We start from the raw sequence: 16,208 nt of genomic DNA on the forward strand, positions 1-16,208 counted from the left end.
AGTGACCACCTCTTCGATGCACTTCTTCGGGTTTGGCTAATAACATTTCGGGTTCGGATATATTTTTTCTTCTTAGGTACAAATCAGATTTTTTTGTTTGGGTTCGATTCAGACTTCGGGTTACAGATGTTATGAAAAAAATACTATTATATAAAGTTTTCACCGAATTATTATTTCGTACTTTGAAAGCGCGGATCAAAATATAATATTCTCTTAAAACTGAAACATTTTAAAGAAGTAAAAGACAGAATCACTCATCAATAAATGAGTTATTTCAATAACCATAATTTGGTCAAAAATGAAAAGAATAAAGTACAGAATATGCCTGGTTGTTAAAAAAGAAGAATCTACCCGTTTCAAAATATGCTTGGACAGAAGCTCCCTTTTTTACATGCAATTTATGCCATTTCCAAATGCATTTTCTAGAGTTCTTAGTCAATTTTAAACACCACATATTAATGATATATCTTGGCAAAAATAGTTTACAAAAAAATAAGATATCATAGTAATTAGATGTATGTTAACTGAAACAAGACAAAGAGAGATGGTCTTTACCCCCTTCTCTTATATATATAGAGAGAACATCCCTTAAATTTATACATGCGAAAAATCAAATTAAGAAGACAAATGGAAAACAAATGGAGTGTGGCGATGATGGTGAGAATTATAAATATTAGTAAACATCGCGGGAATTTTGAGCCTACAAAATTATAGATGTTGTTCTATATTAAAGACTGTTCATTATGTATCTAAAAACAACTCTATCAAAAGAAGGACACCAAGTAAAAAAATATATCATAAAATAGAAAATAAATAAATTTTGTAAATAGTTTACAAAACAAATAAAAGAAATAGAAACTAACAGCCTATAGTAGGAAAAAGCATAAACAAGGTCTTTTAATGAACAAATATGGCTTTATCGATCTGCAAAACAAGTGTTGTGTGTGGCAACTTGTTGAATGGATTCTTTATTTGTGTTTGAGTGGGTTACATGCGTATTTGTATTTCAATTGAACAACATTTCAAAAAGAAAAAACGAGAGGAAAAGTTAATTTGTTACTTTGTTAATTCTAAGGTGCAAATGTCGTGTTGTGTGTAGCACTTCACAGATTAATGATAGCTTGTTATATAAAAAGCTCAGAGTGCTTACATGTAGTTTAACAGAAACAAGAAATAGAGGTGGTCATTTTATATTTATATACATAGAGAGAGCGCTTCCCATAAACACAAAAATTAAATTTGAAAACACAAATGGAGAAAAAATTGAGTGTGGCGATGATGGTGTTCGTTTTGGTGGTGATGGTGGCCACTGGAGGAGAAGCAGTTGATCATATATGTACATTTAAATGTGAAATTACCTGCCGTGATCCAGAGTTCAAAACCGAGTGCTTCAGAAAATGCATGGCCGACTGCACACATAAACCTACAAATACCTTTCACTCAACTAAACCATACTCGTAAAGATCTCTCTCTATCTATATCTCTTTAGTTATTCATGCATGTACAGATGTACTAGTGTGTGTGTGTGTGTGTGTGTGTGTGTATGTTATAGTGAAGGTGACATTGCTTCTATGGTGATTATGCAGGATGAAGACTGGAGAGATGGAAGAAATGAGAGGATGAAGATACTTTCATAATGTCATGGATGATGGTTTTTCCCATGTTCTTTTCTGTCTACATGTAAACGAAAATATACAATAATAAATAATATAATAAGCTTTGACAAAGGGAGATCATATACAATGCATCTACTGGTATACAAAAAATAATTATTTGTCGAAAAGAGTGCATGGTCTTCTGAACCATTGCATTACATTTGATTATGTCGTTACGCATGCATGCTATGATCAAACTATCAAAGGTTACACATGAAATGATCACATATTTGTTTCTGTTTTAATTTAGTTACTTTTTGTTATATATACATTTTTCTATGTTAAAAGTTGATGATCTCTATCCATCTTTTATTTTGGGATCACTAGTTTGCTATATGCTAGATAGATTTTGTAAATCGTGTTTGAACTATTTCGCAAAAGGTTTTATGTGGTGGTATTTCAAAATGAAAACTAGAGAGATAGATGAAATAAGATGATATAAATAGTTTCTGTGTTTCGGTGTTTCAAAAAAATAGTTTCTAAATTATCATGACAGAAATTTCATTTTCTTTCATTTGTATATGTAAAATAAAATATATAATTAGAAATAATAATAATAAACTAGTTTCTTGTGCTACAAAAAGAAAAACGAGAGGTTCTCATATTCATGCCAAAAATCAGATGAACAATGCTAGAATTCTTTTGGTGAACCTCTATGCATAGGTTGATATGCAAAATAAATGACTTCCCCACTGTTGTTTTAATGATTTTTTTTTTGATTAATATGGGATATAATGAGCCTATGGAAGAACCTAGACTAATATCCAATGAGAGGTGTATTCACGTATATACATTTTTTTGGATACACAAATAGGTCAAAAGCATATGTCCATATCCGTATAGGTGTCTAAGAGCAATGTAACTTAGTTTGGTGCAGTGGGTACTTCGAAACGTCTTAGCGTCCAATTCCCATCCTTTTACCACCCGATCATACTGTCCTAGACTGTTTTAATAAATCTTGTAAAATTATATTAACAAGAACTATTTATTTAACAAAACAAACTTTTATTTTGAATTTTTTTGCTATTTTTACATATTGCAATGAAATTTTATTTTCATGTAAAATTTTTAATTATAGAAAAAGTTATTGAATTATTAGTTTATAAATAGAGTTATGAAATTGTATATGTAAAAGACTGTACATAATTCAAAATAATTAGAAATAAAATATACTTGAAATATTTTTAAACTGAAACATTTTAAAGGAAAAAAAAAACAGAATCACTCATCGAAAATTAAAAGAATTCTTTGGTCAATGACCATAATTTGGTCTTTCTTTCTTTTTTTTGTTCAAAATAAAGAGAATAAATCAAAGAATGTACCTGGTTGTTTAAAAAAAAGAAGAATATACCCATTTCAGAAGATACTTGGACAAAAACTGCCTTTCTATTACATGCAATGTCACGTCCAGATGCATTTTCTAGAGTTCTAAGTCAATTTTCAACACCACATTTAAGATATACTGCTAAATATAGAGATCATAGTAATTAATCGTAAGTTATCAGAAACAAGACCAAGAGGTGGTGGTTTTATATACATATACTAGATTTTAACCTGCACGTCCGTACAGATAATTTTCATTTTATAAATATATTTGATATTATTACAAATGTTTTAAATATATAAATTTCATTTTATTATTATAAATTATGTAACTCATAATTTTATTTTTATATTTTTTATTCGACATTATTAACATATAGTGATTTGTTTCGTACATTAATTTTTATTATTTACTAATACATTTTCGAGTTATGTCCAAACAAAAACTGCCTTTATATTACATGCAATGTCACATCCAGATGCATTTTCTAGAGTTCTAAGTCAATTTTCAACACCACATTTAAGATATACTGCTAAATATAGAGATCATAGTAATTAATCGTAAGTTATCAGAAACAAGACCAAGAGGTGGTCGTTTTATATATATATATATATATAGAGAGAGAGAGAGAGAGAGAGAGCTTCCTGGATTTATACATACATACAAAAAATCAAACTAAAGACAGATGGAGAAAAAATGGAGCGTGGCTATGATGGTGTTCGTTTTGGTGGCGATGGCGGCCACGAGAGGAGAAGCGTTCAATCACTTATGCACATTTAAATGTTGTATTCTCTGCCACGATATTGAGTTCAAAACACCCTGCTTCAAACTATGTATGGCCGACTGCCAACAAAAAGCTACAAATATCCCTCACTCAACCAAAAACTCGCAGTAAATATATATCTCTCTGTATATATGCATGTATGCCACTGGCAATGAAATTAACATTGTTTCTACTTTCTATGGTGATCAAAAATGCAGGATGAAGACTAAAGAGGTGGAAGAAATGAGAGGAAAAAGATAGTTCTAAGATGGGGTTTTTCCTTTTTGTCTACATGTAAACGAAAATATATGAAGAAAAAAAAATAATATAATAAGATTTAACAAGATATTTGGAGAATTTATACATTGCATCTATTGACATGCAAGAAAATAGTCTTTTGTTGGAAAGAGTGGTCTTCTGAATCATTGCATTTGATTTGATTCGGTGGTTACGCATGAAATGATCAAAGATTACACATGAAATGATCATATCTTTGATTCAGTGTTTCAATTTTCTGTCACAAAATTCTTGATTATATAGACATTGTTGTATGCTAAAAGTTTTTTTTTTTTTTTGATAAATGCTAAAAGTTTTTTACCTATGTACTTCTAGTTATTCTTGGGATCGACGGCTTGCTATATGTAAGTCATGTTTGAACTATTGCATAATAAAATGGCTTCACATGTAGTCTGTAGACGGGATCAGCGTAACTAGATGAAGTTAACATGATATAAATATGATCGTTTCACCTCCTATGTAACTTCAAAAGAACATAAATATGATCGTTTCACCTCCTATGTAACTTCAAGAGAACGTAAATTAACAACCGAGTATTTAATTATCAGAGAAAACGTTTAGGCTACATGAAAATAAGTTTCAAACAACTTAAATTAATTATGTTTCAAAAACCGTTAATTAACACTTATTGACAAGGGTTTATGTTATAGGAGGTTCTTGTACCAGCATATGGAATTATATATCTTATGATAATGAAATTTGGAAATGCATATAAAATATAATCTTGTTTCTTAAAAATCGGTTTAGTCTACACCTAGGAATCGAGTATGAACAAAACGATATATATTGATTGAAAGATTAAAAAAGATCTTCTATAATGAGCTTAATCACCATCAAATTCTTGAACATTGATATAATCATTTGCTCGATCATTCAAACAATTTTTACATATATGTAATCAAGTTGATGAGAACCTAAGTAGTTAATTAACCGCACTAAACGAACACCAACTTAAAACTAGGATGAAATTAAAATATCAATATTAAAGGGTTGAGATACTTCAGGTAGGGTTCTTAGGAATGGCATGCTCTTATAAGAAAGGATTAAAGTCATAATATGACTCGTCGTCTGCTACAAGACTACAAACATTACTTGATGTTGCAATTATAAAAGTTTTGAGTTTTATTAGAAGGTGAAGGAACATTCTAAAGAAGATAAGACATCAACACACAAAATACCAAATCACTGACAACAAGAAACTTAACAATATAAAAGAGCTTCCTCTTCAATCACCTCAGAGGAATAAACCTGGTGGAATTACGGTAACAACCACAACCACAGATACGTGGTCTATAGTGATCAACTTTCTTACAAGTCATCGAAAACTCAGCAAGATAATGACCAATCATCTCAGGTTTAATCACAACCTCGTTAAACTTCTTACCGTTGTGCACTCCAACAACACTTCCAATCATCTCAGGGACAATGATCATGTTCCTTAGATGCGTCTTCACCAGTTCAGGCTTCTCATCCTTTGCTTCTTTCTTCGCCTTGCGTAGCTTCTTGATCAGAATCAGAGGCTTCTTCTTTAGCCCTCTATAGAATCTCCTTCTCACACGAGCGTTGAAAAGCTTAGAGAGATCATATGTGGACATTTTGAGAAGAGCTTCGACGTTGAACCCTCTGAATGAGAACTTCTTGAACGTTCTGTTCTTTGTCGCAACCGCCACAGCCGTGGCAAACTCTGGTTCGTTGGTAGTCGTCATTGTTGTTTGAGTTTGAATTTTTCTGCAAGATGATAGAATATGCCATGAGGGAATGGTGAAGTGACAATGTTTGTGTTTCTCTTTTCACTACTATTTATACAAAAAGTGTTGGGAGATGTAGAAAATCTTTGTGATCGACGGATATATCGGAAACTAACCATATTATCAGATATTGACCAAGTAATATGCTATTTAAAGATATTGGGGGTGATTGGTTGGGTTGTAATTGTAGAAAATTTACTTTAATATTTTGTCTGTAGGATTTTTGATTTAGCTTTAAATGATGTAGCTTTAAAATTTTCTACAGCTAAAAAAATGGGGCTTTAGAAAATAAGATGTTTACAGCCATTTTTTGTGTGTTTTTGCTGTAGTTTTAATTTTTTGGTTGTAGCTTTAAAAACCAAGATAAAGCATGATTGGTAGTATTTAAGGTTGTAGATGAAAATTAAAGCTAAAGTCACTTTCTACAGCCCAACCAATCACCCCCATTGTCAATTAATTAAAATAGTCATAATCTCATCTATACTATTAAAGCAGGATTATATTGTCATAATTATCTTAGGGGCATGTTTCCTTCACTAACATTGCATGTTTCATTAAGGGTAATTAAGTAATATTAATAACAAATCTATATTGGGTCATTATTTTTGGATCCAGCCCAAATCAAATCTCTCTTGGGCCATTTGGGCCTATTAAAAAATTAGATTCAATTCTCATTTTTTTTTCCTTTGGGCCATTGAGTCCAAGTTCAAATAATTTTTTTTTCAACTATTCTTAATTATTATTTTTTTCTTTTCTTAATATAATTTAAGCATTCATAAAAATAAATGAATTTTTTTATTGAAAAGTATAAATCTTTATTAAAAGTATATAATTTTTTAATTAAAATATTAACCCCATAATAAAATTAATTTATCAGAGTTATACCAACTTAATTCATTAAAAAAATAAAGTTTAATTTTTTTAACATAAATAGTCATTTAAAATGAAATACGATAAATAAAGATAAAATTTTTAAGTCTTTTATAAAATAAAACACAAATATATGAAAATGTGACATTTACTAAATATTTGTCAATTGAAAAAAAAAACAAAAATAAACCTGCGCTTTGAAAGCGCGGGTCAAAATCTAGTAATCTAATTTATAGCTACTTAGTGTGAACTAACATATGTCAAGATCTTAAAATATATCATCAGTCAAACATATTTATTGCTAACATATCATATTTAGTTAGAAATCTAAAATTTATGGGAAAATCACAAAATTAAGTTCTTGTAGATTTACTACTAATTAATTTTAAAGATATTTTACTTGTCGAATTTAATAATGATTACTTTTGAAATGAATGTATTCAAAAAGGCCCTATTAGACAAATGTAATAAATATATTGGGTTGGGTTATCATCCTCTTTGTAAAAGCAAACACAGTAACTTATACTCATATGTTTGGGCCTAAACTCTGAGGCCTAACAAAATAGGGAATCCAAACCATATAGTGTAATGTGAGAAATGCACAAAGAAATAGATTGTCATACAAAGTAGTCCTCATATGTATTATGAGTAGACACAAATAAAAAATCACATTTTGGTCATTTTCATGTCTCTCTCTATATATAACTTCCACTGAAATACACATGTAACTTATAAGGCCAAAGAAACGAGAGATGGGGAAGAAGTGGAATCTGATGATGATATTTTTGGTGGTGATGGTTGTAGCCAGGGAAGGAGAAGCAGAAGGATCGCCATGTGAATCACACTGTGTGATCCACTGCGGAGGCCATGCATGGCCCTTCAGCAAGTTTTGCCAAAATCTATGTCTGCTTAAGCAATGCAACTATCCACCTGTAACCAGCAAAGTGAAGTTATCTCTCTATGTGCTCGCACACATGCTCTTGATTTTGTCTTTGTGTTTATCCAGGTATATATCTATGTGTATAGCGGAATTGACAAGGTTTTTAATCTTTAAATACAAGTTGTTTGGGGACTTAGAGGGATGAAGGCAAAATGAAGATGTTTAAAGGCTTGTCATGATGTAAACTCCTTTCTATAAAATTCCAATAAGATCTATCAAAGGGGTATAACCAAATGGTTTTACAAATTTAGGCAAATAGATGAGATGAACAAGCATTACATATGAACTATATCATACTCTTTTTGCTCCTTTTTATAGTTTTTACTTAGAGTAAAAGCGCGGGAATTTTAAAACTGTAAAATTATAGATATTGGTCGGAATTAACGCGGGAATTTTGAAACAAAAAATTATAGATATTGGTTAAACTCGCGAAAATTTTAAACCTATAAAGTTATAGAATATAGTTCTATATGAAAAGACTATCACTAAGCATCGGAAAAACAATTCCGACTTGAGGTGCTAAAAACACATCTCAAAAAATCGCAATAATCGGGTTCATTATATTCGTCTATCCGGGTAAAAATATCATAAGATCAATTAAGTGAATTTTGCACAGCTATCTTACAAAATAAAATGTACCAAATAAGAACTTCTTAAGCATCTTATAGTAACGGAAAAAGCATCAACAATGTATTTTAATGAACAAATATGCCTTTATTGATCTGCAAAACAAGTGTTATGTTGTAACAACTATGCTGAATGGATTATTTGTTTGTGTTTGAGTGGGTTTGCATGCGTACTTGTATTTCAAGTGATTCATTTCAAGAAAAAGGAAAAAACAGTTTGTTACTTTGCTGGTTTTATGGTGCAAATGTCATTAAAAGAATCCTCATGAAAACGTAACGTAGACGCAGAAATTACGTTTGGAATCAGCAGAAAATGTGGATCCTCCTCATGGCAAGTAACTGCATGAAATCAACATAAGCAAAGAAAGATTCTATAGATGGAGAGAACTTCCATGGGATGTGTATAAATAAACATATAATCTTTTTTTCTTTATAAAATATATGTAATGAAGATCAATAAAAAAAACATATTCATGCTAATGGATTGGATGAACAAGTATTACAACGGTCTATCATTTCAACAAGATCCTTTGGAGAACATATTTGCATCTTCTGATCTGTAAAACCCATAATCTTTAGTAAGAACTCTTCCGGAAAGAGAACTTCATTGTCTTCTTCCTTGTGAATCATTTTATATGTTCTTCTCATGTCTCTGCAGAATCTTAGAAACTGTGGATCCTCCAGTGTTTCTCTCAAGTCCAGAGACACATCCTTGGCAGTCACACCGCCTGCAGAGATCATCTTCATCATCATTGTCTTGATAGTCGAGAGATTCAATACCATATTCTGTGCCATTGCTGATGAACATGGATTCAGAGATTCTTGTAGAACCATGTTGCCCAAAGCAAACCGTGACATGAAGATAAAGAAGTCATTCAAATTCATTCCTGTAGATGAGAGAAGAGAAGGGCTTAACCAGGAAGAGCTACACTCAAATCAGGAAAGGAGATAAGATAGAGATAAGTAATGAATGTACCTGTGTTGGCAGCAAGATTACGTTGGCAGAGAGCTTCAAAATCATCAGAGATGTCTCTTATGTCTTCTATTGACTCTTCAGTGTCCTTGTAATCCTTCCACAGTAGATCCCACTGAAATTCAAACAGACAATGAGTACTTAATCTTTTAGTTCTGTAGCATTTTTCCTTATATACAAGTAGAAATGGTCTTACCACACAAGCTAGGTTGTATGCATTGAGCCAATTGTGGTTTATAGATATAGTGTCTTCCTGTAGAACATTTAAGCTCATATATTGAAACAGTGTTGCTGGTCTACATAGAGAGAGAGAAGAGAAGAGAGAAACATACCAAGTTATAAACTTGATGATGCCATCCACTAGGAACAAAGATAGTATCACCAGATTCTTGAATGCACTCAAGCCAGGTGGTCTGAAGGCAAACCATAAAACGCGCATAAACACAACATCTTAGAAACTGATAATCTGATAGATGATTTTACCTCCTTAAAACCTGGGAACTTAGTTTCATTCACCTCTTCAAAGATGTTATAAACGCAATTTTTCATGTACCTGAAAAAAAACCCATCTAACTATAAAGACTAACAAGAGTGAAGAGACATGCTACAATGATAGGGAGACAAAACCCTTGCCTGTCATAAACAAGATGACTTTGAGAAGGAGGAAGAAAAAGCCATCTCTTTCTACCGCAAACATTAGCTGACCAACTATAAGATCTAAATACATCAGCGTGTAGAGGCGTCCAAGATCCTGCAGCCAAGAGTTCACAATCAGAGCTTTAAGGCCAAAACACTCAAAACACCAACAGTTTTGTTTGAATCTTACTCTTACCTTTCCCACCCATATAAACAAAGCGATAATCAGAGCAGCTTATTTGATCATACTTCTGGAAGTTCTCTCTATCCTCATGCATTTGGTAATGGTCTAAATAGAGATTAAGCCAATCATCAGAAAACGATGGTGGCGTCTTGTAGGCTGTGTAATTTGGATACTCCTGTGGTTTAACAAGAAACAGCATTAATAACAAGTCCAAAGCTCTCATATTAAGAGGAACAGAAAATGTTAAATTTGAAATTTGGGCTGGCTTTCCAAATTAGCGGTAAATGAACTGATCCAAGTCTAGTCATGTCTCAAGCAAATTTCTGATGCAGAGGTTTTATATTTTCGAAGTCGCCCTCGAAATGATGGTTCTTTTGACCATTAATTTCGACAATATTCTAATAAAAAGTTCGGGTCAAACTGGCCGAACCAATTTTGGGTTAGGTAGTGTGTTTGGATTTTGATACCATGTTACATTTAGGTTTATTATGAGTTTCTAACTTAAAATCAACTGACATTAAGTGTCGTGATCGAAATAACTTATACATTAGTCATGTCCTAGTTAAACTCTCGAGAACTCTATATTCTCACAAGAAAGCGTGTGAGTTAACCTCAGGTATGTATGTACCTTGACAAAGTGCCAGTCTTTCAGATACAACACAGACTTTCCATCATCATCATCATCATCATCATCATCACCATCTTCTCCATTGTCCTCAACAGAATCTTTGTCCCATTGCTCAACAAAGTCCAAAACAGACATTTCTAGTCTCTTCTGATCTGTATACTCTCTCCTATCACAATCTGCAACCTAACCAATGAACAAGCTTCGTTTCCGACAAGTAAAAATCTAATCTTGGTCGTTTCCTCAACAGTCTGAATATGTAAGCTAAGCAAAAGCTACAACATTTGGCAAAGGTGTAGACTTTACCTGAACTCTGGACTTTCCGAAGTGGGTAGCGAAGAAGTTGAGATTAGGGAGTCCATTCTCAGCGACCCAATCTTCACGAACTCGCCAATCTTCAGTGAGATCGGAGATTACCACCGGCTGGCTCTTGGCTAAGTATCTCTCCGCAAAGTCGTTGTAGCTCAGCTCTTTACCATTTATTTTATCGATTTGACCTACAATCTCGATCCCCATTAAAGATATTATGCTTCGCTCCCAAAGCTGTGGTTCTTGAGAAAAAAAAAAATGAGAATCTCCGATCAAGTTGCCGGTGAGGTTTGAAGGGAAGGTGAAACTCGTGAAGATGGGAGAGACTCTAGTTGAGAGAGAGACTTTCAGTTCAGCACGTTTTAAGATTCGGCCCATTATTCTTTCATTGTGCGGCCTATTATTGGCTCATTCTAAGAGTACGTTTTAACTATTTAGTTAGATTTTGATATTTTTTAGAAAATTAAATCATTAAAAAATTGATAGGTACGAAGTCTTTTTTTTTTTTTTGAGTAATCAGGAGGTGATCCGGCGGTCTTGGCCAACCGACTAATCCCTCTGAACCCAAAACCAGCCTGCTGCGTCTGTACCTTCAAGGGGTCTGAGTCATTATGTGACCAACGTGTATCGAACCCAGATCTGTATTGAGGCTTTTTCTCCGTCAAGACCACTAAGCCAACTTGCCCTATAACTCTCATTAAAATTTTGGTTTCTCTCTCTTCTACTTTTATTTTATTTTCTTTTTTGTATGTATTTCTCATTCCTTTTTTTTTTTGAAACTGGCTTCATATATAAATGCAAAAGAAAGGAAAATGTTATACAAAATCCCATAAGCTCTAGTAGAAAGAGCATAGCCCATTAACTCATATATTAGAACCAGAAGCCCTAAGTTGGTTCAGCCTTGGTGAAAGGCCCAGTGACAGCTCAATTGCAGTTGGAAGGAACAGAGAGGGAACTCGAAGAGTTATTTGTCTGGTGACGGAGAAGGCAAGGGTGAGACCAAAGCGGTGGCGATCATCTAATCCAGAGTTGCATCATCTCAGATGATCGCTTAGGATTATCTTCTCTGAAGCTAGAGATTTTGTTCCTCACTTGGTGGTCGATAATGGAGAAGATGGAATCGACTGATCGAAACTGGTTCGAATGCAATCTGCTGTTTCTCTCATTCCAAAGCCAGTAGATCGTTGCCTGCCATCCAAGAATAGAGAGCGACTGGTTAGCAGATGATGATATTAGGGATGACATTTGGATCAGCGATCTCTCCCAAGTTCGATGAGGGTTTATCCTGCATCTACCGGCAACTATAGACCACATATCGAAAGAGAACCCACATTCCCAGTAGATATGATCACGCGATTCATTGGCAGTGTTGCAGAGGAGACAAAGAGGAGGGACTTGGAGGCCACAACCCAGCAGCCGGCCTCGTGTAGGTATCCTGTTTAGCGCCACCAGCCAAACGTGAAAGCTTTGTCTTGGGATGGTGCGAGTAGCCCATATTGCTCTAGTCCAAGTTACCACTTCCACGTTCTCTCTCAGGTAGTTGTAGACTTCTCCCGTACTGTATTTGTTTGCAACCTTTCCAAATATCTCCCACTCATAATAATTTGGATCTTCATTGAATTGGACGGTAGTGATAAAGGAGAGTACCTGAAGTTGGCGGTCCGTTCTTGCAGATGGGAGTGTCCAGTTCCCACCACAGTGTAGGGACGATAATGTTGCTCTTTTTGGAATACCTAGTCTTGATCTCCCTCCATCTAAGTAGTCCTGAAGTTTCCCATAGGGACTACAATTATCAATCCAAAACCTACAGCTTTCACCATTCTGGATTCTCAAGCGGATAAGAGGGTAAGCCACATCTTTAAGCTTTAGTAGTTTGTTTGTCATCCAAGAGAAGTTTTGAGAAGGGTTGGTTGTCCAGTAGTTAGATACTGATCCTTTGAGTATAACTTCTTTCAACCAGGACACCCATACCGAGTCAGGTCTGAAAAAGAGAAGCCAGATCAAGCGCAAACAGCAAGCCTTGTTCCAGATGATGAGATCTTTTACTCCCAGCCCACCCTCTTCCTTTGTCTTTGTCACAGTCGACCAAGCCACCCTAGCAGTGTTGTGGGCTTCAAGATCACCTCTCCATAAGAAGACACTACACATTGAGTTGATTTTTGCTACACACGCCTTTGGTAGAACAAACGAGGAGCACCAGAAGTTGGTAATCCCCGCGATCACTGTCTTTATAAGAAAGAGTCTCCCTGAGAATGATAGCGTTTTTGTTGACCATGAGGAGAATTTCATCTTGATTTGGTGCAGAAGAGGCTCACAGCTAGAAAGGGAGAGCTTCCTAGAGTTCATAGGGACTCCAAGATATCTGAAGGGTAAGTTTCCACAAACCATACCTGTAGATACTTGAATTCTATTTATTTCATCCTCAGACAGTCCAGATGCATAGAAACTTGTCTTCTGCATGCTTACAGCTAAACCCGATCGCTGTTCAAATTCTTTCAAGACCTGAAGAATACACTGGACTGACTCTATGTTCCCTTCTATGAAGATGAGAAGATCGTCAGCGAATGATAGATGAGTCAGCTTTATCTTCTTGCATTGCGAATGGTAATTTAGTCGAGACTGAGAAGCAACCTCATTAAGCATATGGGATAGACAGTTCATGGCAATCACGAAGAGGTAGGGAGATAGCGGATCTCCTTGCCTCAGCCCTCTAGTTCCTTTGAAGTACCCATTCACTGTACCATTATAACTGACCATGAAGGTTGTTGAGCAGATGCAGGAGCTCAGCCAATGTAGAACCATTTCAGGAACATCCAACCCTTGAAGACAGGAGAACAAGAAATCCCAGGAGAGAGTATCAAACGCCTTTGCTATATCAACTTTTATGGTAATTCTCTTCGCTCCTTTGTTCTTGTAGTACCCATTGATCAGTTCACTTGCTTCCCTGCACGAATGCAGTTTGGCTCGGCAGAATCAAAGTAGACAGTAGAGGCTTTAATCTTCTCACCAGTAGCCTCGAGATGACTTTGTAGATCGTATTTAAACAGGAGATGGGTCTAAACTCCCTTATGTTTGTTGCTCCAGGGAACTTCGGGACCAAGATGAGGATAGTGGCGTTTATAGAGTATGGCAAGAACCCCGAGGTGAAGAAATGCGTGACAGCAGTGATCACATCCTCCCCTACAGAGTCCCTTGCGGCCTTGAAAAATCCCGAGGTTAAGCCATCTGGGCCCGGAGCTTTGTTCGGGTTGAGCTTGAAAACCATCTTTCTTATCTCCTCTGGTGAAGGGATTAATGTCATTTGGGAGCACTGGGCCTGGGAGACCGTGTAGTTGTGGAGGCTAGCAAACCATTCAGGGGAGGAGGAGATGAGCGGAGGTTGATATGTTGGCCCCAAGACTGAGCGAAAGTGAGAGATTGCATGTTCACTCATTTCCAGAGGATCAGTGATCCATATTCCACAACCAGTTAGGAAAGCTCTGATGGCATTGTAGCTTGTGCGCACTTGACAAATCATGTGGAAGAAAGTGGTATTAAAATCTCCAGCTCTTAGCCAGTTAATTCTCGACCTCTGTCTGAAATATAACTCTTCGATCTCTCTTAGGAAATTCCATTTCTGATGCAGGTCCCTTTCTGCTTGGAAGTTTGTGGAAGTTGGATCTTGCAACGCCTGAACCTGCACAAGTTGTAGCAAACTGTGAGTGTTTGTAACTCTCTCTTGAATTTTTGAGTAGTTCTCTCTATTAATTATTTTTAAATCACTCTTTATTTGTTTGAGCTTCCAACACAACTGAGAGAGAGTTTGACAGACACTTCCAGCATGAATCCAAGCGTCCTTTACCAACTGAGCAAACCCCGGGTGTTTGGTAAGATAATTCTGGAACTTATAGGGATAGGTACCAGCTTTGGGTAGGCTTAAGGCTAGGTTTAGGAGGCAGGGACAATGGTCAGATAGGTCAGGGGGGAGGAAGGAGGCGACGACATTAGGATAAGCAGCAATGGTGTTGCTGTTGACAAGTAGACGATCTAGTTTTTTTGCTACTGGGCTATCTGGTTGATTATTTTTCCATGTATGACACGGTCCCAGGTAGCGCAAATCGAAGATGCCCGCTTGTAGAAAGCAGTCTTGCATTTGATACATTAGATTGTCTGTGTAGTCAACAGCAGGGTTTGAGTGTTCTAGAGGGAACATTATTTGATTGAGATCACCACCCACCACCCAATTTTTGCTTTCGAGATCCAGAGAGGCATGAATCTGAGGCAGATCATTCCAAAGATCAGCTCTTTCGTCACTCTGGTTTGAGGCATAGATAGCAGTGTAAATGATGGGGGGAAGGTTTGGGATGGTTATCAGACAGGTAAGATGTTGTCTCGATTGGGCTAACAACTGGACATCAAGTGGGTCTTTCCAGATGAGAACAATTCGACCATTTGGGTCAGATAGATGGTTCGAGAGGAATTTCCAACCAGGGCAAATCATAGAGAGAATAGGGCTAAGAAATGGTTCTTTTATATGAGTTTCTAAGAGGGCACAAAAAAGGGGTTTTTGAGCATATAACCAATCTACAAGGGGTTTATGCTTGTCCGGGTCATTTAGACCTCGAACATTCCAAAAAAAAAGTTTTACACTCATTGGGAGGAGTTGGGAGGGACCTCAGGAAAAGGTGGCCCTCGGGAACCAAAATAAAAAGAAGAAGTAGAGAGGTTAAGGTCATTTGTTTTAGGGTTTGGGTTAGGTTGAGGAATGATGGGTAGTGAAGGAGGGTCAAGAGAGGCAGTGAAGGGATTGGAAGTGGTGGTAGAGGGGGGGGGGGGATAAGATTGGTGAGGATCGAGATCGTTTTAACGGTGGCCTGGTTGGATGATTTGGGGTGGAGAAAATCTCAGAACTAGTCGAGGGAAAGGCAGGAAGAGAGGGTAGAGGGAGAAAGTTAAGGTCATGGGGTTCAGGTGATTTCAGAAGATGAGATTTTTGAGAGGTGAGGGGGATATGTTTAGTAACTGATAGAGAAGGGTCTCTGGTGAGGGGTTGATATTTTTTCTGGTTTTTTCGAGAGGCTTTTGATGGGGTGAAAGTAGACTGGGTGGGATTGTCCTTTCTAGAGCTATCTTTGCTCGTGGAAGGGTCTTTTTGTTTAGTGGGTGAGGCAGTTTCTTTTGTTGGTGCAGGAGGAGTGTAGGTGAGGCAATTACGCGTGATGCGTGCCCAAGCTCATGGCAGTGGGCGCAAGTTGGAGGGACCCATGGGTAGTGTACTT

General features: G+C 35.9%; 2 protein-coding genes across 3 annotated transcripts; both read right to left on the reverse strand.

Moving 5' to 3' along the window:
• Nucleotides 1-5,116: 5,116 nt before the first annotated feature.
• Nucleotides 5,117-6,144, reverse strand: LOC103837449 (40S ribosomal protein S15-6). The gene has a single exon (XM_033278804.1). It carries the CDS (start codon nucleotides 5,743-5,745, stop codon nucleotides 5,269-5,271), a length of 477 nt encoding a protein of 158 aa, XP_033134695.1. The 5' UTR covers nucleotides 5,746-6,144; the 3' UTR covers nucleotides 5,117-5,268.
• A 2,477-nt stretch (nucleotides 6,145-8,621) lies between these two features.
• On the reverse strand, nucleotides 8,622-13,810 carry LOC103837450 (2-oxoglutarate and iron-dependent oxygenase JMJD4). Of its 2 annotated transcripts, XM_009113809.3 has the most exons (9): nucleotides 10,948-11,978; nucleotides 10,645-10,827; nucleotides 10,029-10,191; nucleotides 9,830-9,947; nucleotides 9,680-9,749; nucleotides 9,529-9,609; nucleotides 9,393-9,449; nucleotides 9,200-9,311; nucleotides 8,622-9,110 (listed from the first exon to the last, which is right to left on the reverse strand). In XM_009113809.3, exons 1-9 carry the CDS (start codon nucleotides 11,326-11,328, stop codon nucleotides 8,695-8,697), a joined length of 1,581 nt encoding a protein of 526 aa, XP_009112057.2. In that variant the 5' UTR covers nucleotides 11,329-11,978; the 3' UTR covers nucleotides 8,622-8,694. The 2 variants fall into 2 exon arrangements, 1 of the variants encoding a protein (XP_009112057.2); XR_004451548.1 differs by lacking the exons at nucleotides 8,622-9,110; nucleotides 9,200-9,311; nucleotides 9,393-9,449; ... (2 more) ...; nucleotides 9,830-9,947; nucleotides 10,029-10,191 and having other exon boundaries at nucleotides 10,948-13,810.
• Nucleotides 13,811-16,208: the final 2,398 nt, after the last annotated feature.

This window comes from Brassica rapa, chromosome A09, assembly GCF_000309985.2.
Source record: "Brassica rapa cultivar Chiifu-401-42 chromosome A09, CAAS_Brap_v3.01, whole genome shotgun sequence".
In the NCBI taxonomy this organism is placed as follows: Eukaryota; Viridiplantae; Streptophyta; class Magnoliopsida; order Brassicales; family Brassicaceae; genus Brassica; species Brassica rapa.